General features: G+C 48.5%; 1 protein-coding gene across 1 annotated transcript; it reads right to left on the reverse strand.

Annotated features, from left to right (window-relative positions):
* Positions 1 to 1,795: 1,795 nt before the first annotated feature.
* LOC148161658 (putative phospholipid-transporting ATPase IIB) lies at positions 1,796 to 24,341 on the reverse strand. Its single transcript, XM_088020669.1, has 3 exons — positions 24,211 to 24,341; positions 5,326 to 5,438; positions 1,796 to 2,164 (listed from the first exon to the last, which is right to left on the reverse strand). The coding sequence occupies exons 1-3, from the start codon at positions 24,332 to 24,334 to the stop codon at positions 1,838 to 1,840; spliced, it is 564 nt and encodes a 187-aa protein (XP_087876795.1). The 5' UTR covers positions 24,335 to 24,341; the 3' UTR covers positions 1,796 to 1,837.
* Positions 24,342 to 26,238: the final 1,897 nt, after the last annotated feature.

Consider the following 26,238-nt stretch of genomic DNA (forward strand, 5'->3'; position numbering starts at 1 on the left):
ACTCAGTGGTTCTCAGCTATGGGGGCCACTTAGTGCGTCCCTAGAATGGAGAAGCACTGGCTCCACACCAGGCCCAGCAATCAGCACTTCTGGAACCATGCACAGGTACAGAAAAAGGCAGATACACAAAAAAGACTGAAGAAAACAAAATTGTCAGTCCCCGTGCCACGCAGACAGGATGAAGGGTGCCGGTGTGTCCCCTGTGGCTCCCAGGAGACGGCAGACATGGACTGAGGGCGCCTCTGGGAACGAAACCCATCAGGATGGTCGCAAGCAGCTTTCGAGGAATAAACAGGCAGGACTGGCTGCTCCCAGCTGCAGGGAAGCAGGACACGAGCCCCTGCAAGCCGGCACCCACAACACACAACTACACAGTCCTCTCTGGCCCAGGTCCCAAGCCGGCTCTAGCTATGACTCACAGAACGCCTTTCCTAACACGGGAAACTCACAGATTTATCTTCTGACCTCTTAATTAATTTTATTCAGCACAACAGGGACGCTCTTGTCAGCGCTGCAGACTCTGCAGTACACGTTACACCCCAGCACCTTGGCGCTCTTGGTTTCATGCTGTGGTTCCCAGCGGCAGCCTAAGGCCCCAGCCCTTCAGCCTCCCCAACACAGATATCTCAGGGGAAAGCGGCGCGCAAGTTCCTTGCTGTGATGTCATTACAGAAGGACCTCGCTCTTCTGAAATACTCGTTTACGAGAATCACTGGGCTCCTCTCTTTAAAACATTAGATCAGGGGCGCCTGGGTGGCTCAGTTGGTTAAGTGACTGCCTTCGGCTCAGGTCATGATCCTGGAGTCCCGGGATCGAGTCCCGCATCGGGCTCCCTGCTCAGCAGGGAGTCTGCTTCTCCCTCTGACCCTCCCTCCTCTCATATGCTCTCTCTCTCTCTCATTCTCTCAAATAAATAAATAAAATCTTTAAAAAAAAAAAAACATTAGATCAGATTTTTCTTTTTTAAACTGTGATGGATGGTACTTTTTGGGAGTTATTACACGATCCAATTTCCTACAGTATTTAAAAAAAAAAAAAAGAAGGTTGTTTGCTTATATTGCTTCCATGGTTGGTTTGATTACAGAATCATCTCAAGAACCTTGACTAAAAGGGAGGGCATAAGAAAACGTTATTTAAAATATACTGGCTGAACAGGAATTGGGCAAATTAATTTAACAATGACTTTTATCAATCTAAAAATAAAAAAAATGGGGGCGTCTGGGTGGCTCAGTCGGTTAAGTGTCTGACTTTGGCTCAGATCATGATCCCAGGGTCCTGGGATCGAGCTCTCCGCTCAGCAGGGAGTCTGCTTCTCCTCTCTGCTGCTCCCCCTGCTTGTGCTCTGTCTCTCTCTGACAAAAACAAATAAATAAAATCTTTTAAAAAAAAAAGTAAAAAAATGATGTAAGGTCAGAAATGACTAATTTGCCACATTGAAGATTTTACTGTTTCTGTCTTCTGAAGATTTTTGAAATGATTTATAGCCCAATTCTCTTTTGAAATAGATATGCTATAGCTAAATTCTGCCCAAACAAACGAACAAACCTGGAAATTTAACACGTAAGCCTGACAATTCATGTGGAAGTAAGAAGATGGGATGATGAGGGAGGAACAGTCTAGGCGCCAGCAGCTTTATTAAGATCTGACTCGGTCACAAATCAGTTTACAAATCAGTAAAACTCTGATTTTTCTCATGTGTTTTCCAGTAACTCAACTCTTAGGCTTTCTGGGGTAAGTGGACACACCAGGACCAAATGCACGAATCCCAGAGAGCCATGTGGCCTTCAGGCCTGGAGCTAAGGCACCATTAGACACGATAATAAAGCTCCCCTTGCATTCATGCCCCTGGAAGAACGAATTCTTGTGCCTCTGAGGCAGGTTTGTATCTGAGATCCTCTAAGAGGCCCCAACTGACCTTGTCAGGGCTGGCGGCCTGGTAGGTGCGGTTCCCGTCGCTGAAGTCCTGGTCCGCCTCTGCGTACTCGGCCTCCGCGATCACGCCGGCTCGAGGCTCATACACGGGGGTCACGTTGTGGCACAGCGCAATGGCCTTCACAGCTTCGTGGACTCGACTGCTAACACTTTTTCTCACTTTGGGAGCTGAGGACTGGGCCTTTCTTGGTGGTGTTGAACTGGTAGCATTCCCGCTAGCTTGAGACTGCATCTGATAAAATACGAACGTCACAAAATTAAAGAGACAACGTAGTTGATACTGGAGTTACCAGCACGTGTGATTTTTATGAGTGCATCAGTGAGGGATGAGACACGCAGCTCTTAGGGAACGGGCTCGCTCACGTGACGTGTCCGTGCTAGCGCCGTAAGCACTCGCGTCTCCTGGTCGGCACGGCTACCAAACTGTTGCAGTACTTAGAGTCGGAGGGTTTTCCTTTTCTACATTCACTTGATCCATAGCATTGGCTTGCTAAGTCCGTAATAAGTCATGTTTGTTCTCCTTGTAAAGATGGGGTGAGTTAAAGAGCAAACCAGAGCCATATGCTCCTAACTGCTTTCATGTTTCGTTAAAAAGTGCTGTACCTGAAGTGGACTAAAGCTAAAAGCAGGAAAAAATACTTACGAATCTTCCTTTAATACAATAAAGGAATCCAGCCTGTCACAGCCTCTGTATTAAGAGCTAGTTTTGTGCATGACAGTAACCCCGGCATCTGACGAAAACTGATCCTCACCTCCTATTTCAGACTCTTGCGCTCCAGACGTGACTCCCCGCTCCCTCCATTTGGCTCCCCCTGCACCAGGCTGCATTCGAGGGCGCTCGCCTCCGTCAGTGGAGTGGCCATTCCCCCCCGCTCCCGGGGGGAGGTGGAGCAGGACCACAGAGGCTCCTCGGTTACCTTCATGGCCACTTGTGACGGCCCTCCTGAGAAAGCCAGGCTCTCGCTTTTGGACGGGGCATGCAGAGCCACCGAGCCGTGACTTCTCTGCCCGTGAAGTCACAGTGCTGTCTAATGAAGGGTTTGCTCGTGCAGCTCAGCAGCTGGCACTGCCTCTCCCCTGCGCTCGCCTCCCACCCGCCTGCTGCTTGCACGGCAAAGGGAGAGCGGCACGCAACACGGCTGACTCCCCTTAGGACTCTGTTTATCGATGGCTGTAGAATTTCATTTCACACAAATGCCATTAAAGATTATGCCCTCCATCACCAAATGCTTCCAGAGGGGAAATATAATCAGATTATGAAAGATTCATGTTACATTGCAGTGGACCTGGTAGACTATTATCATCTTAATAAAAAGACAGAATCTCAGTAATAAAATCAATTTTACAAAAGAGTACTATCTAACCAGCCAACCAACAGACAGCTTCGAAAAAAGATTTTTAAAAGACCTCCTCCGTGGAAATAAGTATTAAATATCTGCTATTTTTATACACTGACTCATCCTTTCTGTTTCTAAATTTTCTAGAAAACAGCTTATTTGGAGCTATTAAAATCATATTCATGCATAATGTAAATTTATTTTTTAAAAACAGATTTTACCTGGTACTGTTTCGACCTAGACCTAGATTACCAGGAGAAGGGAAGACCTATTCCTTCTCCTTTTTAGATTTTCCTTCTGTTAATAAATGTTCTAGGTTACAAAATGCTCTGTATTGCACTGAGTGACATCCAACTGAAGAAAGGGCTTGGTTTTAAGTATATGTGTGCTTGTGTAAGTGATCATTACATCCAATAAACACATATGCATTAGATACTTTTCTTTTGACAGCGTCTTGAAAAGTAAAGTATACGCCGTTCTGGTAAACATTACAGAAGAAAGAGGTTTTCACAAACTGAATGTAAGGCAGACAGTACACCTGAATTCGGTCAGAGCAGAAACTGTTCAGGGCGTGTGTGGCTCAGCCCCGTCTGTGGAAGTCAAGTCAGAAGTATGACCATCAATACACAGGGCCTACAGCCTCTGGGGGCGCCGCTGCCAGACGGCCCGTGGGAGCCTCGAGGCGGCAGTGGTCTGTGTACATGCGAGGCCCCGCTTCCCTGGGGGGCGGGTGATGGCACGTTTGCACCTGATATATGCTGGCCTGTTACAACGGGGGTGCCCGAACCTCACAATAGGCCAGCAGAGAGGCAGAAAAGCAGCCTAGGGAAGTGATGGCTGGCACTGGGTTCAAACCACAGCCTTGTGTGTGCAGCATCTTAGACACCCTGGGCTTGCAAGGTTTGGTTACCCAGAATCAGTGAATTCAAATGAGTGCAACACGAACGCTACCTGAGAACAGGCTAGGGGACCTCTGCGGCCTAAACTGACCTTTGCAGAGTGGCCTGTGTCTGCCTGCCCCACACCCTGTCATCTGTGGGAACACGTGGCCCTGTGGGCCCCATGTCAGGATCTGGCGTGTCAGGACCTTCCCGGGCCACAGACGCACTTGCAGAGCGCACGGCCTACCAAGTCTCTGGCAAACACTGTGGCTACTAGGCTGTGTATTTCCTGTTCCTGCAACTTCAGAGAGCTCCTGAAGCTCCAGGGAAAGGCCAAGACTTAGGATATACGCCCCCTGCCTCCACCCAAGGAGTCCTTATCTGATCCAGACACAGACGATGTATTTGCAGATGAAATAACATGACATTTGAGTTTCACTTCACAGTGATATGGTGAAGGAGGAGAGGGCTACGGAGGGAACCAGGTCTGCGGTGCATGGACAGCTGCTGAGGCCGAATGACAGGGACACGGGGCTCACGATCCCGTGTGTCTACTTCTGTTTATGGAAAAGGCAAGAAAATATGAGAAAGTCTTACTAATTATGAAGAAACCCAGAGGAACTGGTAAGAAACACCTGTGATGCAGTATTCTACTTAATAGTCTTAAAAATACTACCTATCCTGAGTAATCTTTTGGAATATTTCACTAAGAAAATTATTTAATATGAATAAATGGTTTAAGGTCATTATATCCTTTCTATTATTTTACAATATAGAAATGCTTATTCAAAATTGTTCAGTGGCTCAGTCGGTTAAGTGGCTGCCTTTGGCTCAGGTCATGATCCCAGGGTCCTGGGAGCGAGCCCTACATCGGGCTCCTTCCTCGGCGGGGAGCCTGCTTCTCCCTCCCCCTGCTTGTGCTCTCCCTCTATCTCTATCAAATAAATAAATAAATAAATAAATAAATAAATAAATAAAATCTTTATAAAAAATAAAAAAAATAAAATAAAATTGGTTCAAAAACTGCCTCTTGATTTATAAATTAGAACTGAGTGTTTTAGGACATTCAAAGATGTTTGCCGATTTCCAGATCAGCGGATACAGTGGGTTCAGGCTGGTTCGACAGAGCCAGGCACTTTTGCAGGCAGCTCCCGTGCGGATGCCAATGAGCTTACCTGTGAGTATGGATTCCTGAGGTGGCTCTGGATCTCCTCCATCGTGTCTGCTCCATAAGACACAGTCCCCAGGTGCAGCCTCTTAAACACCATCTCGTTCTGGGTGAGGGTTCCTGCAACAAAGACCAGGTCACAGAGGAAAGCTCATCAACGGGACCAGGACTCCCCATCCCGTACGTGGACCTCCACGGGCCGAGCTCTCATAGCGGGGCGCCCCTCGGCAGTGAGAATGCTCTGCTCTGTAATTCCAGCAGCTAGGAATGTCCTTCCCCACTGAGGACAAGTGTCCCTCCCAGATCCCTCCGGAAGAGCGCGATAACGTGAAGGGCTCTAACTACCTGAAGAAAGTGTGGCCTCTGTCTTTCAGTTCAGATGCATTGTTTGGTACAAATATAACTTCTGCCTGTTCTGAAAGAGACAGGCGTGAAACTGGAAAACAGAGTCACTACCTTTGTAATTATACTCTAGAACACTGCCTGAGAAAGACATCAACTAGTCCCAAATAAGCGTGCCTACCAGTTTTTTAAAAAAAACACCCAATTTTGAAAAATTAAGTATTTTTAATTGAACAGAAACAGATGCATTTAACCCTTAGCACCACTTGCATCATGTGGAGCAACAGAAAGGTCAGTAAGCAGGGAGGCACGTTCTCTTTAGCTGGGCTTCTGCCCGGTGAGCTGCCTGGAGGTGCTCACGTCCCTCCAGATGGCCAGGGCTCACTCCTGGGGACAGCCAGTCCATGTAGGCCAGGCACTCACGTGTGCTTGAGCATGAGGAAGTGCTTCACCCCTGGTGTGTAAGGAAGTCAGTTAAGAGAGGAGCACGCACAGGTCAATTTTATGAGATGTCTTGGGTCTGCCAAATACAGTGAAGTAACATCACGAAAGGCAGCAAGACGTTAACATTATTTCAAAAACGGTGAATTTTCATTAAAAGTGACACATAAATTCACAATGTTACACATCTTCATGACTCTGAAAACCCTAAACATTGTGTATGTGTATCACTTAATATAAAAATGCACACACAATACGCACATAGGATTTTTGCTTACTGGGTTTTCTAGAAGTAAAGCAACCTGGGGAAGTGTGAACACCTGTGAGCAGGGGCGTCAGGTACGGTAACGAAAAGTGCGGTCATGTAGGCCCCCGGGCTTTTCTGCACTTACCTCACAGCTCACAGAAGGATCACCCACTGACTGATGTAATTATCAATGTGGGTATGAACAATCCTATCCCCAGTCAGTTAGAAGCTGGGCTTTCCACACGGTTACAAGGCACCCATAAAATATTAACTAACTTCTGTTTTCTTTGGCACATGTGATGTGGAAGATATAATAAAAAGTGTTTTCACATCTATCCATGACTCCATACACATTGGTGTTCAAAACAAAATAGCTCAGAACTCCCACTACAGGACAGGAAGGCTACGTTAACATAAAGGAAAATCCGTATTTCATAACACTGTTTCAGAGACTGTTTTGAATAACCTTCTTACAAGAATGGATAGAATACATACATTAGGGTCTCATAAATTTCAAAGAGCAGCTCTTCTCAGGGATGCTGATCAGTTTTAGAAATTTTGCTTTTTCAAAATTCTATTTAGCCCGTTTAGTACCTCAATTAAATGGCACCTAAGTTTCCTGAAATCAAAATTATGTGAGAAGTACAGTTTAAAAGGGTTTCCTGGTTATGTCATCCTCATTAAGTAAAGCAGAATTAATTAAAATAGTTTAAAGAATGTAATTAAAAACAATTCAGCTTCCAAATGAAATAAGGAAGTTCTAGAAATTATTTACATCAAAGATTTGAGATGAAGACGATAGTTACCTATCATCAAAAGCTAATGAAATTGTACATTAATTCCTGTTAGAATAAGCACCAAGCTCACCTCTGTTACGTGTGCCCAAATGAGCAGTTCCCTGAAAATTTATTATTTAAAAAAAAATATCTTACTTATCAGATTGACATCATTAAAGAATTTCCTGTAGACACTTTTTCCTCTGACATACACTGAATGTGAGGCTTCTAATCTATGGTGGGCTGTGGTATGAGGCAGTTTATAAATACGATGACAATAAATAATGCTTTTCAACCTTTTTATTACTAACAATTTTACACGTATGGCAAAAATAAGAATACTACGCCTGCACAGTTCCTACCAAGAATAAACTACTATTTCTTTAGGTTTGTAAACCACTGAACGCAAGTGGCAAAAGACCCTAAGCGAAGGGTGCTCTGCCCTGCTCACTGGCTCACACCGCGGGATCCGCGGGGATGGAACGGGGATGCGCCCAGTTCACCCAGTGCGAAGACCCACCGTCTCACAGTGCTGTTGCTGGAACTGGGTGGATCACTTCCGTGTTTCTTTTTTGTGAAAACTGAAGGCTGACATACACTATCTGTTTCAGGTGTACACGGCAGCGGTTCGCTATTTTTATACAAAATGCTCCCCGTCTGAGTGCGGTCGCCATCTGTCACCGCACAGCCCTAGTACAGTATCACCAGCCACACTCCCCATGCGGTACTGTACATCCCCGGGACTCATTTGATAACCGGAGGTTTGCGGCTCTCCCCCCTCCTCCGCCCCCTCCCCTCTGGCAACCACCCATTTGTCTCCATGTCTTTGAGTCTGTTTCTCTTGTGTTTGGTTATTTGGATTCTGCAACTTTGGCTTTCTCGGACTCATTTCACTGAGCATCATACCCTCTAGGTCCATTCTTTTTGTCAAAAATGGCAAGATTTCATTTTTATGGCTGAGTAACATAGGTCTCTACCACCTCTCCCGTATCCATTCATCTACGGATGGATGCTTGGGATGTTTCCAGATCTCAGATGTTGTAAATAATGCTGCAAACATAGGGGTGGTGTGTATCTTTGTGAATTAGTGTTCATTTTGTTTGGATAAACACCCAGAAGTGCGATTGCTGGATCACATGGTGATTCCTTTTAATGTCTTGAGGAACCTCCACACCGTTTTCCAGAGGGGCTGCGCCCGCTTGCGTTCCCACCAGCCGTGCACGGCGGTTCCCCTTTCTCTGCATCCTTGCCGACACCTGTTGATTTTAGCCACTGTGACCTGTGTGAAGGAGATGTATCATCGTAGTTTTGATTTGTATTTCTCCCACGATTAGTGATGTTGTGCATCTTTTCATGTGTCTACAGGTATTCTTTGAAAAAATGTCCTTTCAGATACTCTGCCTATTTTTAAACTGGGGCGTTTTAATTGTTTGATACTAAGTTGTCTAAGTTCTTCATATGTTTTTGGATATTAACCCCTTACAGGATGGATGACTTGAAAATATCTGCTCCCATTCAATAGGTTCCTTTTTCATTTTGTTGATGGGTTTCCTTGGCTCTGAAGAGGCTTTGTAGTCTGATGAAATCCCATTTGATGGAATCCTGTCTGTTTATTTTAGCTTTTGTTGCCCTTCCCTGGAGAGACAGTTCCAAATAAATGTTGATAAGGCCGATGTCAACGAGATTACTGCCCGTGTTCTCCTCTGGAACCTCTGGTTTCTGGTCTTCAGTCCTGGGTTCATCTTGTGTGGTGCGGGACAAAGGGCCGGTTTCCTTCTTCCGCACGCTGCTGTCCAGCTCTTGTGGCACCACGTGCGAGGACACTGTCCGCTCTTGCCCTCCTCGTCCTGCCTTAGTTGCCCATTTACGGGTGCGGTTTTTTCTGTTCCCCTGGTCTGTGTGTGTGTCGTGCTGGGGCCACACTGTTAGGATTCTCTGGCTTTGCAGACATTCTAGGGTCTAAGGTGTCACCATTCCCAGATCTCATGGTGCCCAGCTCCACCCACTCTTCCTCTAGGATGGTTGTTCTACCCTGTGGACGCACAGCCTTGGCCTCCCCTTCCGCCACCTGGCCCGCACGCCCCCTGACCAGCAGCACCCGCCCCTGCCGGAGCGCCCCCTGAGCGCCTGACTGCGGGCACTGCCGCCCCCCTGCCGCCCACCCCCTCACCGTGAAACACCGGCTGAGGCTGGCGAGGGGGTCCACAGGCACGCAGGCGGAGGCGGGTGACGGAGCTGCCCCACACGCCGCCCTCATCATGCTCCGTCCTTTCTGCCAACCCTCAGACCTCCTCACACCAGCCGCACAGGTGTGGTGCGGGGGCTCTGCCGCGGCTACATGTACTCTGGGGCCCTCACCGCTCATCCCGACTTGCGAGACTCGGGAATGGCTTCTGACCTCCTGACTGGTGCCACCTTCCTAGAATAAGGACCCTTCATTCTCCTCCCTCCCTCAAACACAACCAGCAATGTCCACCGTCTACATGAAATGTCAGCTGGGCAGCGCACTTCACGGCTGCTGGGACCTGCCAGGCCCCTGAAATGCTAGACGATTACAGAATTAGAGCTCTCCAGTTTAGAAAATAGCAACTACCAGGAATCTCAATGAAATGATAGGAAAAAATAAGAAACATATGCATTTCATAAGAAACTACTCTAGTTTAAAGAAAAAACTGCTACCTCACAAGGAAATGTGTGATTCCTCCCCCTGGGTGGCATGCCTACCATAGGCCTTTCTCGTGTCCGCCAGCCTCCTGAGTAAGGGCTGCTGGCCTCTCTTCTGACTTCTCCTGCAGCAATTCTGGATTCCACAGCGGCACAGGGGGCTGCCCGCATCCCCTGCCTGGCACCCCACTGGCCGTCCCTATGTCGAGTAGCGCAGTATCAGACCAGTGCCCGGCACCGCGCAGCATATCAGCTTCACGTCACCGTCATGTGTGGATCTGCACGGCCAGCATGGCCATCAAGATGCAGAGGCGTCCCATCTGCACCAACATGGTCCTCACCTGCATCCGTGGCCACATCCACGCCCTCGCCCACCCCTAGTCTGGCACGACCCATCAGTTCTTCACCGCGCTGATTCTGTTTGTGACAATGGCCGTCCAGGCTGCCCGCCCAGCAGACATGAAAGTCCGACCCTTGGCCTTCTTAGACTCCATGCTGGCCTGGGAGCTGGGTCATCTGGACAGCCAGGAGAGGTTGGAAGTCTAGGGTCCCCACTTGGTCTTCGGAGACAGAGGGTGGGGCCTTTGCTGAGCACAAATGGACAGGGAACACTGTGCAAGCTGCTGCTGCACCATGCGCTGACTGGACACACTTACATGTGGCCATGGGATGGCCACCGCCGTGGTAACTCCTCCGTCCATCACATCATCATGGGGCCACCTGTGCTGTGCTTTCTCCAACGGCTGGAATGGAAGCATGAGTGTTCCCGTCTTGCCAGGCTGCTCCTTCGGTCACAGAGAGCAGCTCTTCTCAGCCTGTCTGTGCCCACTGGCATTTCTGCATCGCTGGCTTCTCCAGGCCCCAGTCTGGGCACGAAGCGGAACACCAGGGAACTGACTGCTGGTCCTCCTGATGGGGCGAGCCTGCCTTCCTCCCTCCCCGCTCACGGTCTTCTTGTGTGCGCTGCACGTAGCACGTCAGGTGCGTGGTGTGCTCAGCAGGACAGACAGGGAGAAGAACATCCACTCCATCGTTCTGGAATTGGAGGCCTTCATTTATATTAAAAGTTGTAAATACTTGTTGTACCCTCTCACACCCTGGGATCACCTAGTTTAGGTATATAACCTCTTCCAACTTTTCCACTGGTAGAGACAAGTATGCATTTATAAACTATTTTTTCACATGACTACACACAGGGGTATTCCACGTTATTTTTAGGGGGTATACCATAAACCCAGTATGGTACACAAGGTTCTGCTGGATCTTCCTCCCAAACACGGATACTCAGATGGTTTAAAATTTTTTGTTATCACCAAAAAATGCAGCTACAAAACCATTATTTATGTGGGGTAGATTCTTAAAGATGAGATTTCGGAGAGTACAGTTTGAATTTACATATAGGGCCATGCCAGTGACCCACACGTTATACTGACCAGGATGCCTTCCGCCCACATTGGGTGCTCAGCAAGGCCGTCGACTGGCATCAGCTCAGAATCACAGAACTGTTCAGAGGCACTTGCCCTAAATTATGTTAAGATTTGACAGTTACACATTTACTTACCTAGTGATAAATTTACATTTATACTGGTCTCCTTATGTAAATTCTACTATCCATATATACCTTTTTTTTAAAAAAGATTTACTTATTTATTTTGAGAGAGTGAGAATGAGAGAGAGAGAGAGTACAGGAGAGCGGGGAGGGTCAGAGGGAGAAGCAGTCCCCTCGCCGAGCAGGGAGCCCGATGCGGGACTCGATCCCGGGACTCCAGGATCATGACCCGAGCCGAAGGCAGTCGCTTAACCAACTGAGCCACCCAGGTGCCCCTATCCATATATACCTTGCAAATGCTCACGTTCTTAAGAAGTCTTGAGACTACACACTGTTATAATAAAACATTTTGGTTTTAAATGAATAGTTTTTCTTTGAAGATTGCATGTATTTTACATCAAGGCAGCAGAGTGGGTAGGACCTCCAAGGTGCCCATGAGATTAGGTCTCCTGCTCCACGGCCTCAGATCAACAGGGTGGGGATGCTGCGTTCAGGCTGGGCAGTGGCTCTGTGTCTGACTGTGTGCATCCCAGCAGACCCTGAGCACTGCTGCCCACTCACCACCTGGGGGATTTTAAATCCTGATACCCAAGTCACAGCCCCTTATCACCTGGACCAGAGTGCCCGGGGAGAGAGCTGGTCTCTACACAAGGCAATGGTGGTTCCACGCAATATCTGGAGTGTGGGAAAAGGAAGGATCAGCTTCAGAGAATTAAGAGGAACGTAAACCCCACACTCCTGTGCCTCGGTGTTAAGACACCACGCTTCCAGCAATCGGTCCCCCTCACGTTGATTCTTTCCCTTCACCATTGAGTATGCTGTCAACTGGATCAGGGCCAAGACACCGAAGAGACAAAGCTCAGTGATGGCTGCTTGACCTCGCTCCCTTTCAAACGCACTTCCATGATCACCTCAACTGTACCGTGTGTATGAGAACTATGTTTATTTCACGCTTGGTATCAGCGTGTCCTCCTCCCACACTCTCCACTCATCATGGAAAACGGAATTGAAACACACGATTGCCTCCATTGCCAAGGCGGTGACATGATACTGCTGTCCAACAAGCACGTCCCCATGACCCAGCGTGAGCGAGCCGTCCCAAGTCACAGCCAGCCTGTCTGGGAGAGGGTGTGGGCATGCCCAACTCACAAACCCAGACAGCATGTGAACAAAGGCGGGGGCGAACACACGCTTACCACGAGTTCACAGTCCGCACGACGTAAGGAATACAAAAGTGCATCGAAGTAAAAAGTATGACAAAGAAACCCAGACCCCTTGGCTGCATCAGTACCGCACGCAGCAGACAACCAGCCACTGGAAGAAACCTGCTACGACACTTCACCGAAGACACAGGAATGAACAGGACGTGCGCAGAGGGCACAGGTCGGACTGCGTTCTCCTGCGTCTTCTCCAGGACCCGGGGTCACACTGGCCTCTCCAGCACCAAAGATTCTCCTAAAGCAGTACTGCAGGAGACCTCCTCCTCACGCCGGAGGAGACATTGATACGTGGAGCACGGCAGCACGCATGGCCTCTGGCGTCTGTAAGCTCGGGCACCTGACACTGGGGATGCCTCTGCTCTTCATGCACGTGCTGACTCTGTCAGGTCATGAACCTCTGCTTCCCAACGGCAAGATTAGGAAGTAATTCTAAGGTTCATGGAATTAAATATAGTACTAAGTATAATGATTGAATGACACTTTAGTTTTATCAAGGCAAAATATGCCTAAGCACCTGATTTAGCTACATCTCGTCCTTCATTAAGCTAAGTGTAATATCACATATTTTAACGTCCCAAATGTTGGCAAGGATGTGGAGAAAGGGGAACCCTCCTACACTGTTGGTGAGAATGCAAAGCTGGGGCAGTCACTCTGGAAAACAGTATGGAGGTTCAAGATGTTGAAAATAGAGCTACCTTACAACCCAGCAATTGGGTATTTACCCAATTACTAAATACCCCAAATACTTTGGGGTATTTACCCCAAAGATACAGATGTAGTGAAAAGAAGGGGCACCTGACCCTCAATGTTTATAGCAGCAATGTCCACAATAGCCAAACTGTAGACAGAGCCCAAATGTCCATCGACAGACGAATGGATAAAGAAGACGTGGTCCATATACACAATGGAATATGACTCAGCCATCAGAAAGGATGAATACTGAACATTTACATCAATGTGGTTGGAACTAGAGGGCATTATACTGAGCGAAATAAGTCAATCAGAGAAAGACAGTTATCATATGATCTCACTGAAACGAGGAACTTAAGAAACAAGGCAGAGAATCATAGGGGAAGAGAGGGAAAAAAATCAAACAAGATGAAACCAGAGAGGGAGACAAACCATAAGACAAACCTCTTACCTCTAGGAAACAAGTTGAGGGTTGCTGGAGGGGAGACGGGTAAGTGGGGGATGGGGTAACTGGGTGATGGGCAGTAAGGAGGGCACGTGATGTAACGTGCACTGGGTGTAATATGAGACTGACAGATCACTGACCTGTACTTCTGAAACTAATATGTTATATGCTAACTGATTTTAATTATAAATGAATAAATAAAGAGGAAGGGGAGGTTTGGCAGAAAGATACAGGATGCTGACACCAAAGGACAGAAACGGAAACAATTACATTACTGTTTCTCAACCAGATGAAAAAGTTTTCTAGCTAGAGCCCAAGGCTGGAAAGCACTGAACAAAAAAGCAGAAGACGCTTTGTTACGTAATACCCTCCTGTCCTGAAAACTGGATCTGTTGGAAAAACTGTTTTTTTTTCTTTTTTTAATTTCCTGACTTTGCAGACTATTGTTACTTGTGGTACTTAACACGGATTTAGGAATACGCGAATATTTTTAAAAGCAGATGACAATATGTTTAGAGAAAAACCACGTGTCCCCCTGAACTGGTTTTTGGAGCCACGCACGGAGTTATTAACGGCTGGCGGTCAACGCCACGAGGCAGCCTCGGAGTGCGAGCAGGAAGCCGCGCTGCGGCGGGAAGCGCACCTGAGACACGACGGGGTTGTGTGTGGGAGGTGTGGCTGACGGTTCTTCAGACACGTACCTCATCCTGCCCTCAGGTGTGAGCCCCTCTGCACCTCTGCCTCGGTGGGCCGGAGAGAAGCAAGGGGAACCTGGGCGGGTTTGTGGAGAGGAAGGTCTACAGACTTCCATGCTCATGCGGCTTCCCTGGAGGGGCTGACGAGGAGCTGGTCCCGCCGGGAGGTCCCGAGGACAACCAGGCGCCGGCACACGGATGCTGCTCTAGTATGGGAGCTGACCTCAGGAGAACAACGCTGACTTAGAATGTCTTATGGCCAGACGCCCGACTGTGTGCAAACGCACCCGGGACACCCTCGGGACGCGTGCTGGAGCATCGCTCTCACAGTGCTGTGTGTGCGTACGTGTGCATGTGCACATGCGTGTACACAGGTGTACCGACTGCGGGGATAAAGCAGAACATGCAAGAAATTTCAACTACAAATGTGAGAACAAGAAGTGCCAGGAACTGACTTCCGGCAATGTGTTTTCTGTCCCAACCCGTCTGCGTTTCTTAAGGGAAATGTCCAACGTACCCCAAAGCGGACAGAATGGCATCATGTAAAGTGGCGAATGGAGGCCTCACATCAGCAAGGACCACCTCAGGGCCACGCTCCTGGGACCTGCCACTTCCTGCCTGAGCGTGTCAGCTATTAACAACAGAAGGGGCTGCTACAATAAATGTAACCCCCATGTTATCACAGCAACAAACAGCAGGAGCTCCTCAGCATCAAATACCAAGGCCAGGCCTGGTTCCCGTTGTGTTTCTACACTGTTTGCTTGAGTGTGGGTCCAGGTGAAGCCTCCTGAGCCCAAGGCCACAGTCTTCTCTGCTCTCTCGTTCTTCCTTGTAAATGAACTTGCTCCAGTGTGTTCCCTACGGTCTGGACTTGGGTGCTGATGGGCCTCTGGGCTCTGCAGACACTCTGTGCAGAGGCAGAGCCCCTCTGTCAGAGGCACATCCGCCCGCCTCTTCCTGTGCCAACGATCAGGTCCTATGCCCATTAACCCACCACAGCTTGAGGGTGGCATCTCTCTGAGTCACATGGTAGATGGTTTACTCAGAGCATCTTGCTCCCGAGACTACTGAAGACGAGCATTCTGGCATTCCCAAATGCAATACTCCATGTGGACAGCAAGTATTTTCCAAAACCAAAGGCACATCATGATTACTGCTCCGATCACAGACTGTTTCTAGACAGCAAATCTGGAGCTGTAGAGTGACTGCTATTTTATTTTATTTTTTATTTATTTATTTTTAAAGATTTATTTATTTGAGAGAGCAAGAATGAGAGAGAGAGAGTACATGAGGGGGGGAGGGTTAGAGGGAGAAGCAGGCTCCTCGCTGAGCAGGGAGCCCGATGCGGGACTCGATCCCAGGACTCCAGGATCATGACCTGAGCCGAAGGCAGTCGCTTAACCAACTGAGCCACCCAGGTGCCCCGAGTGACTGCTACCTTAATACACTGCTTTAGCTCACTGTCCTCAGTCAGCCTGGTGATAGCATTTTAAGTTCTGAGATGAAAACTCCAACTACGCAGTTACGTTTGCTTCCTGCTGCCGTTTGGAGAACTCTCTAGAGTAATGCACAAAGACCCCTTGAAATTATGGGAGGCCACAGAGTTCCCATAGACACATACAAGCACATGCTAAAATAGTAAATACACTGTTGCATTTAAAAATTTAGTTTAAAATAATTAAAAGATAACATATCCAGATTTAAACTATTTCTTTCTTCTTTTGGGCTTTGTTTACATTTATTTTTTATTTTTTGGGTTATGTTTATAAAGATTTTTATTTTATTTTTTTATAAAGATTATTTATTTATTTATTTATTTATTGAGAGCGAATGGTAGAGAGAGAGCACGAGAGGAAGGAAGGTCAGAGGGAGAAGCAGACTCCCCGCTGAGCAGGGAGCCCGATGTGGGACTCGATCCCGGGACTCCAGGATCATGACCTGAGCTGAAGGCAGTCGCTTAACCAACTGAGCCACCCAGGTGCCCTATAAAGCTTTCTATTAAGATAGATACCTAGAAGTTCTTTATTCTGGTGCTTCATGGAGCCAAAGAGAATGAAACAAAAGACAAGTTTAGAGTAGTTTCTGAAAACTCAGCAGTTTAAAAAAAATGATCATTTTAGGTCTTCAATGTAGGTCTGTGATCCATCTGGAGCTAGTTTTTGTGTGTGGTGTGAGGTAGGGGTCCCCCTTCATTCTTCTGTATGTGGACGTCCTGCTCTCCCTGCCTGTCAGTTGAAGGGGCTGGTCCTCCCCAGTGAGGATGGCGGCACCCGTGCTGGAATCCAGTCGACCGGCAGCGTCAGGCTTTAGTTCCTCCCGGCACACCGTCCTGGCAGCCTTATTGGAAGTCGTCTGAGTGTCCAGCTAGGGACTGATGTCCGGACTGTGGATGCCACCCCCTCGATCTCAAGGTCTGTCCTCACACCAGCACCATCCTGTCTTGATCCCTGCAGCCTGGTGGCAGGCTCTGGGATGAGGAACTGTGGAGTCCTTCCATTTGCTCTTGTCCCAAGATTGTTTACACCACTCTGGGCGCCCAACCTCCCTGCATTTCCACAGGAATTCTAGGATCAGCTTGTCAATTTCTCCAAAGAAGGCAGCTGGGATGTTGAGAGGAATCGTGTAGAATCTGTAAATCAATTTGGGGAATCCTATTGCCATCTTAACACTATAAAATACTGATTTCATTTTTTTGATGCCATCATAAACAGAATTGTGTTCTTAATTCTATTTTTGGATAGTTCGTTGCTAGCGTATAGAAATACAATTCATTTTTGTATATTCATCTTGTATCTCAAACCTTACTAAATTCATTTATTGCTTCTAACAGATTTTAGGGGATTCCTTATGATTTTCTTTTTTTAAAGATTTTATTTATTTGACAGAGAGAGACACAGTGAGAGAGGTAACACAAGCAGGGGGAGTGGGAGAGGGAGAAGCAGGCTTCCTGGGGAGCAGGGGCTTGATCCCAGGACCCCGGGACCATGACCTGAGCCAAAGGCAGACATTTAACGACTGAGTCACCCAGGCACCCCTCCTTATGATTTTCTGTTTGAAGACCATGTCACACACAACTAGCTTCACTCCCCTTTATAGCATGGATGCCTTTCTCTTCTTGCCTACCCGCCCTGGCTAGAACCTTGCTCATAGCAGCATTCTTCCAAACAGAAACAGGAAAACCTACACTAATGTCCCTCAACTGAGATGGAAATGAAATGTGGTCTATCCACATGACGGAGTATCGCCTGCAATAGAAAGCAGTCAGGTACTGAGACACGCGACAGTGCGGGTGAACCTGGAAAGAGTCTGCTGAGCAAATGAAGCCAGACACAGAAGGCCACACGGTGTGAGCTTCCACTCCTGGGAGAAGTCCAGCACAGGCAGACCGGCTGAGGCATACGGTCGACCAGGGGTCACCGAGGGCTGAGCGAGGGCAGGGAAGCAAGGGGGCTGCTGCTGTGCACCAGGTGGCCTTGTGAGGGAGCTCGGACCGCACTGACAGCACACGGTGGTTGTGCCCAACGCTGGCGCGACCTGCCCCAGTGGCCTGCCGTCCGAGTCAAATGCTGCATCTGGTACCCTCGTCCTAGTTGCTGATAAATCACGTTTTATGGAGGTTATAACAGACATATTCAAACAAATGACTATCATTTCATCAAATAAACGATGAAATTTTTGGCTCAGTTATTTTGCCATTTGGATGAATGCATCTGCATCTCGCTGGGTGAGAGACTGGGTTATGGATGCAGACGCTCCTTTATGTAGGGGCGCGTATCTTCCAACATACTAAGGTGAATCCTGGAAGGATCTTTTTAACTTTCAATGATGTTTCTATTTCACAGCAGACCCTGTAAAACGCTGAGCAGGAAAGTCAGGGCGAGTTTGAGACTTTCTACACCCTCTTGTACAGCAGGGGCGTCTAAGGTTAAGCCAGTTACTAAAAGAGTCAGTAATGCAAAACCGCTTTTCAAATCTTAAACAATTTTCATGATTTCAATCAATTGATAGGTCATACAATTTTTGTCATCTTAATTCAACTGTTAGTATGTCCCAAGTCTGAAGCTTCATGATAGGGATGGGCAGACGCCACCAGAAGGCTTCCCCGCGACCTGGCCGTTAGGAGAGCGCCAGGGACGGAAAATGTCTTTGGACAAAAGGCGTGTTTTGTGATTCCTGAAGAAGGAAAATGCTGTAGCTCCTTAATAAGGCAGAGGGCTCTGGAGGACGAGCAGCAAAGCAGGTAGAGGGGAACTCAATTTCTAAGGACAAAGTCCTGCAGGAACACGTCTCAGGGCAGCGACGGAGACGATTCACAGGCAGGCAGAGGACACGTTGCTGGAGACGCAGCTGCAAAGTGTTCTGACCCAGTGTTTGGCGGGTGGCGCGGCCACACCGCAGCTCGTGCGTGGGACAGCCAGGGCGTGGCAACCACACAGAAACAAAGGGAAGTCTGCCCGCGGCACACTGGGGACAGGCCACCCACCCAACCCCATGGACTTCCAGCGCAGGCTCCAGGCCGTGAGCAATGATCACGTGAGATCAACACAAAGCTACTCAGACTTTACCACGAAGCAATGAGGGATGGAAACACAACTTCTAATACCCTGCAGACTGTGGCCATATTCTTTGTTAATCTGTATTTGCTGTAAATGAGGCTTTCTCAGAAGACCGCGGTTCCCAGTACAATAGGCCTCTGTTCAACCACTGCCTGCATCAAGTGCCTCACCTGGGGTGAACAGCCCAGCACACACACAAGTGCGCGCTCCGGTCATGCACAGTGCCAGACCCTGCAGGTGTGTTGGCGCCAGAGGCCCCAGCTGTCGTCTGCAGGCCAGAGAGCCTGTGCCTGGCCCCAGCTTACAGGGCCCCTGGCTTACGGGACATAACCCCCAGCTCCAGGTCTCCCCGGCGAGGCACGCACGCCATGGTCCGCTGCCCCTGCCACTGTGGACACGGCGCTTCCCGCTGCAGAGGATGCGGCCTTGGGAGCTGACACGAGCCGGGTGCAAACCGCACGGCCAAGCCAGGTAACGGGTGCTATCGACACGGTGCGCATCCTAAATGACCTGTCTCAGGGCGTGGTTTGGGAATGCTCTGTCATACAGGAGCATAAAGATTCCCAACAAAGGAATTCGCGGCTCGCTCTAACAGGCTGCAGCCGGAGCGAAGTTTTAGGATTTCCGAGCCCTCCGCAGCACCGCTCTCAGGAGCAGCCGGCGTAGAGATGGGGGCTCCCCAGCGGACTCGGTGCAGACGACCTGCCCTAGCATGCCAGCGCCGTCTGCTCAGTTATCACGGCACGTCCACCATTTCTGGGCAGTGTCAACATGCTCTGCACCCTGGCAGCTAACAGATGTCTGCTCTTGTCGAATGAACTGCTTCATGTTTCACGCACTGCTGGCCACACGCGTCACTATGGCAACATCATTCATTTCAGATCTTACCGGAAACGTGCACCCCAATCAAACCTAATTACACCACACCGCTTTCTTGACCACAAGAAGGAAACTGTAATGCAATTGCGGGACACTTCGTTCTCTGTTCTGCTGGGGCAAACGAGAGGCCGCGTGATGGACGCTTCTTGTCAGAAAGCGTATTGATGAGGCACAAGCCCGATCACGATCACACCGAGGACCGCCTTATGGGCAGGTCAGCAGCGAAAGGCTCCTCACACAGCAGCTCATTCGATTAAGCAGATGATGTCTGCATACGGTCTTACACCCCAAGTTCTCTACCCTCTGCCAAACCACCACCCCCGTCAGACCCTCTGCGATGGTGGAGCCCACCATAGTGACCACTGGGCCCCGGCCAACTGCAGAGGACCTGAATCAGTCACACGACGAGACTACTACAACACAGAGCACAGTTACTTCAGTCCCTGCCGGACGACGCTTCCCAGTAACAACAGATACACAGCTGCGCCGGACCCCCCGGCAGGGCAGGTGAGCGCAAGTTCGAGCCATGCAGCCCTCCCGGCAGACAACGCATGGCTCTGCTCGGAGGCTTGGGGGTCCCCGGAGGCCGCCCGCTGCCCAGAGGTGAGGGCCCAACCCCCGTGTGCCGGCGGCCTCCATCTGTGTGAGAAGCTGGTTTCTAGACTAGTCCTACTACGTGCTGGCAGTGTGGTGACAATTACACAACTCGTCCTCGATGTCCTTCTCCTGCGATTTGGTCCGTGTGGCCTTTAGAAGCAGCCAAGGCAACACTCCCTCCTGAGTGCCCTCAGGGAGGAGGACCCGTGAAGGGCAAGTGCCCGCGGCCCCATGGCCCCAGGGCGAGGACAGGCACAGGGCTGGCACAGCGTGTGGCTCGCCTGATGTGCCGTGGGTGGCGTTCACCTTCCGATTACGGAGAAAGGGTCTGAAAAAGCTCAAGACCAAAAATTTTTAAAAACACTAAAAATGTTTAAAACTCCATGTGGCTCCAACACTAGGAAGTGGTGACAGAGGGTCCCTTCAGTGACTTCTGGAACAAAAAGGCCTTTTGGAAAATGAAATGTGTAAAATTCTCTCACTCACATATTTTATATAATGTTCTGTAATTCTTTTTAAATCTCAGAAGCCCAGATTATTTATTTTTGCTTTGTGAAAGCAGCAGAGTGAGACATGAGGAAAATGGGGTTTTACTTTATGACTCTGGGCAAAACCACTCTTCCTTATCCTGGATGGAACTCAGAATTCAAAGACAAATGGAGGAGCTATGATGAAACAAAGGAGAATGATGACCCCATCACCATTTAAAATGCATACTAAAAAGTTAGCATTTTAAGAAGAAATGATGTCACAAAATCCTTCTTCCCTTGCTGATATCACACATCCAGAGACACGGGAAGAGGAGAGAGAACCAGTCACTCTCAAGCATACTGTGTGCTGACACATGCTTCTCGTTTGCGAACCGACGTGAAATCACAGGCACCACACTTAGCTGTGTTACATGCAGATTTCAGTGGCCACGAGAGCAGGTGGGCTGCAGACAGGACAGCCCAGCCCGCACCTGCTCCCCGGATAAGCACGCCGCGCACCTCACACACAGGGCAGGAGGGGAGCACAGAATTCCGAGAGGGGAAGGCCCCAGACCTTTCTGGGTTCAACATTAAACCGTGACACCGTCATTGCTAGTTAGCATTCAACTGCAAACACTCCACAATTTATGCATTGTACTGATAACCGCTTTTGTTATGTTCAGTCTGGTTTTGTTGTCCAAGATGATGCCATGGACATCCCTGGGCTTGTCTCCTGCTGCGCGTGCGCACGTGTCTCCTTGGGGAGCAGGAGCCAGAGGGGCACCGCGGTGCGCAGGCTGTCGGGGCTCGTCCGTTCGGACAGAGCGGTGGCCACCAGGTAACGCTCCCACCAATGGTGCAGACAAGGTCCTGGGGCAGTGTGCGCCTCAGACAGGTCGGACTTTTCCACACGGGGTGTGGCACTGAGATGCCCACCCTCTCGCTTAGCTCCTGCTCAGGTCTTCAAACTTATATCCATGCAGGCTTTACACAAGTTCTGCTTGGATTTATTTCTAATTACTTTATACATTTTGCTGCTATTCTAATTGGCCTTTTTGGAATTAAGTGCCCCCACTGTTGCTGGTATGTGGAAATGTAGTTTAATTCTGACACTGAATTTGCAGGTGTGACTAAGTCCTTCTGTCATGCGGCACCCTTGCCTCAGGGCTCCGTTGGGCTTCTCTGTGAACACGCACAGATCTGTGCACTTGGGGCACAGCGTGCCTGTTTGTGCGGGACTCCGAGTGCATGCTGCTGTTCCTGGTTTCCGATTGTATTTATGCACAAGGTCCAGGCTGCTGAGTGCAGGGCTGAGCATAGCTGGGCTTTTCCTGCCGCCGGTGGGCAGCCTGACAGCCTCCCGTGCCGCCCCCCACAGACCTGTGTGCTGTAAACTCACAGATTCCCCAGGACGCTCTTCTGTGGGGTCACTTCAGGAATCTTTTTGAGTTTGGGTTTGCTTCACTCCAGCTTCTCCATCAAAATAGTCCCACCTGTCTCCCAGAAATAACTCAACCTCTGCGGAGGCACGCCTGCGTGTCTCCCACACTTTATTCTCTGGATCTTTTCCTGTCGGCTCAGTGAGGATGGGAAGGGAGAAATCTGATGGCATTTTCGCAGCCTACCTTCTTGAGTCTGAGCTCCTCGTTACTTTGGAGTTCTTCGGACTTACGAGCATCACCTGACGGGACAGCCCCCGACGTGCCATAATGACCAACCCTGACCACAACCAAATGCCGCTGGGGTGCCCGGCTGGCTCAGTCAGTGGAGTGTGTGACGCCTGATCTCAGGGTTGTGGGTTTGAGCCCCACGCTGGGGATAGAGATTACTTAAATAAAAACAAAAAAACCCACTCTAAATTAAAAAACAAAACAAAACCACGTGCCACAGGCAACTGGATTTTGACTGGAACTGCAGTAAACCTATCACTTCATCGTGAAGGCAGGCTCTACGCAATCCCGTATCTTCGCGCTGGGGACCTTGCGCTGGAGACTGCAGTCTGTCCCTTCACTGGTTTACGTCTTCCTTCACGTTTCTCTGTAAGGTCTGATCATCCTCACACACGCCCTTCACTCCCCTCACGTCGGTATGCCCACGTGTTTCACACGTGCTTGCGCTACCACGAGTGGGGCCTTCCCTCTTCCGTCCACTTGACACGCAGGGAGCTACTTTATTATTCTGACCTGTGACCTGACACTTCATTGGTTCGTACTCTTAGCAGTTGATTCCCTTGGTTCATTATTTCATCTACAAATATTTGCTCCATCTTTCAGGCAGAGAGCTTATTTCTAGTTCTTGTCTTACTGCAACGGCCAGAATGAAACATGTTAATAGGGCGGTTAGATTTCTCTCTTTCCAGACTAAGCTTTTTCTAGTATTTTATTAAAAATAATGTTGAATTTTACTTGAGACACATTTTATCATATTATACAAGTATCCTTAGTTCTAGTTCACTAAGAATTACTATGAGATATTTTTTAAGACTTATTTATTTTAAAGAGAGAGCATATGTGACTGAGGAGAGAGGCGGAGGGAGGGAGAATCTCAAGCAGATTCCCCCACTGAGCACAGAGCCCAACACGGGGCTTGATCTCACGACCCTAAGACCATGACCGGAGCTGAGATCAAGAGTCAATGGGCAAGGGACTGAGCCACCAGGTGCCCCAAGAGTTACCAGGAATTTAAACTATGAATGAAGAAATCAGGAAGGGATTTCACCTGTTGCTAGGATTTTCACTGGATTCAGTTTATGTTTTATTTATTATGTTAAGGATTGACAAGGATTCTTTGATGGAATAAGGGCAAATAAAATTTGGGGCAGGGACCTGAGGGTGGGATAGTCACTTGGAAGGCTCTTCAGGAGAACATTACTGTCAAAAGACCAAACCCACACACATCGTGTTACATTCTTCCAACAGCTCACAAGTATCATCCTGTAATAAACAGGCAAGCAGTATTTCCTCTCCAGAAGCCGCACTAATAAAACAAAGAACGCTATGGCAGCAGAGAATCAAAAATATATAAACATGTCATTTAAATCTCTAAGGATTTAACATTTTGCTAATTCTAATGATACTGTGTTTATTCAAAGGTGAAGGTTAGTTGTGTGCCAGTGTTCAGCGGAGTCTGGAAAATCCTAAATTTGAATGACTTCAATACGCCGCTACACATGCACGCACGCACACATGCATGCACACACAGACGCGCCAGGGTCACCCTGCACTGGATGCCGGTGAGCGCACACAGGCACATGCACACCATCGTCACCCTGCCCTGGACGCCGGCGAGCACGCAAAGGCAAACATGAACCAGGAGCAGTACCTGTTTTGTCCGTGAGCAAGTACACCAGGCGCCCCAGCTCCTCTGGGATGGTGCTGGTCCGCACAACCGTGCCGGGGATGCTCTCGTCCTTCATGATCTTCCATCCATATGCGGCTTTGCCCATGTCCAAGTTCACACGCAAACTGCCAAACAAAACCGGTTCATTACAATCGTTAGCAGGGTCCAAACCTACACGATATGTTCAAACTCACGTTTTCCATACAGGCGTATTATCTTTAACCTCACGGGAACTAAATAGGTAATACTGTATTTCAGACTTTAAAATAAATGAATTTGTTGACACTTAAGCCAACAAACCTTTTGAGGCCCCTTATCATGTTTGTAGGCGACAGTAAACAGGCTCCTCATCCTGGTCCTCCAGTGGGGCGTGCGGAGGCAGATGTGGGAGGAGAAGGTGGATGTGCGTTAAGTACCCCCGCTCAGACACAAAGGAGAGGGTGCGTGTGTAAGGGGTTTAGGCAGCATCCCACTCGGAACAGATATTCAAAATGCATCATGACCTTGATCCGCTCATTTTACAAGAACAAACAGGATGCTCTCCTGGGACGATGAATGCCGGACCGAACACATCCTGGGAAGACTAGGCCCCTCACAATACCAGGCTCCCGAGCAGGGACCTCCCTGAGGACTGGGGCGGTGGTGTGGCCTGAGCAGAAGCACAGCGGGGGAGAGTGGCAGGAGGTGGGATCAGACGTGGCAGGGGCCAGACCATGGTGCAGAATGTGGGTTTCACAGTCAGGGCAACGGATGAAGGGCTCCTCTGTGACCCCAGCGGCACTCAGCTCCCTGCGGGGCTTACTGACGTGCTCACTCTGCTCCCAACTTCACACACAACCAGCTTTGCTCTCGTTCACATTCAGACTCAAGACCATTCAGATATGCTTCCAATTCTAGAAAAAAATCTGTGCCTGATTGGATTTTGTCAAGAAAAGAGCAGATGTGGTATGTGATATACCTACACAATGCAGGGAAGCTGTTGACAGTCACTCATTATGACCAACACGGCAATTCATACAGATCTACCTACTAAGAAACGCACCCTTGAGAAGCAACGTGGAGGACTCAGAGTCAGTGGAGAGAGTCCAATTTGTAGGTAAGTTAAAGAAAATTAAAATAATCATAATGAGCTATTTGTCCATAAAGCTCACATCTTAAAAATCCTAAGAACTCTGAGGGTCAGAAAGAAGAGTTTTAATTGACAAGTACACAGACTTCCACAGGCAGGCAGGAAGTTTTCAAGAGTTCACAGGGTGCTGCTGGGCTTGGGGCGGAGTGGAAACCCAAGGAGCACCTTCTGGGTTCATCTGCGGTGCTCTCTTCAAATCATGAACGGTTAGGGCTTAATAAAACCACTGCTATTGTCACATAGCTGTAAGAATTTGTTATTTCACGAAATACTGAGTCACAAATAAACGTCAGTGGACTATTTTTGGCTGACGGCACACACCCTCAAGGCCAGTGAACAGAGAATGCGGATAATCTTCAAGGAAAAATAAAACACAAGTTCACTTTACAGGTGAAAACTATCATAGAAAATGTATCTTCAACTAAGACTGAAATACCACACAGGAAGCAGAAGCTTGAGTTTACACACATTGTATATTTTGGTCAAATGTTCATATAGTTTGCTTTTTAATGTTAAAAATCTCTAGAAGCTCAAACCTCAAACACTAAGTTGACAGAGTAAGTATAATTATCATCACTATACTTAGTAATGTGCTAATTTATAGAATTTTAAAATTTAGACCTCCGCACGTCTAGTAAAGTACTTTACAGTAACATGACCTATGAACAAGAAAACATTAAGCCTACCATTTTGAGAATTACAGAGATAGATCAAAAGGTAATGGATACCAGTTCTCTTAAGCTCATTTTATTGCTAACTGACCAACTGTGATTTTGTGATCAAGAGATCCATTTCAAATGAAGTGGAAAAGCTGTCTGCCATTTTAGACAGTCACGTGAACAAGAAGGCCACGGTGGCCCTCGCTGTCACACACACCGAAA

This window comes from Eumetopias jubatus, unplaced genomic scaffold, assembly GCF_037043125.1.
Source record: "Eumetopias jubatus isolate StellerSeaLion01/CBP00866 unplaced genomic scaffold, mEumJub1_p1.0 scaffold_99, whole genome shotgun sequence".
Classification (NCBI taxonomy): Eukaryota; Metazoa; Chordata; class Mammalia; order Carnivora; family Otariidae; genus Eumetopias; species Eumetopias jubatus.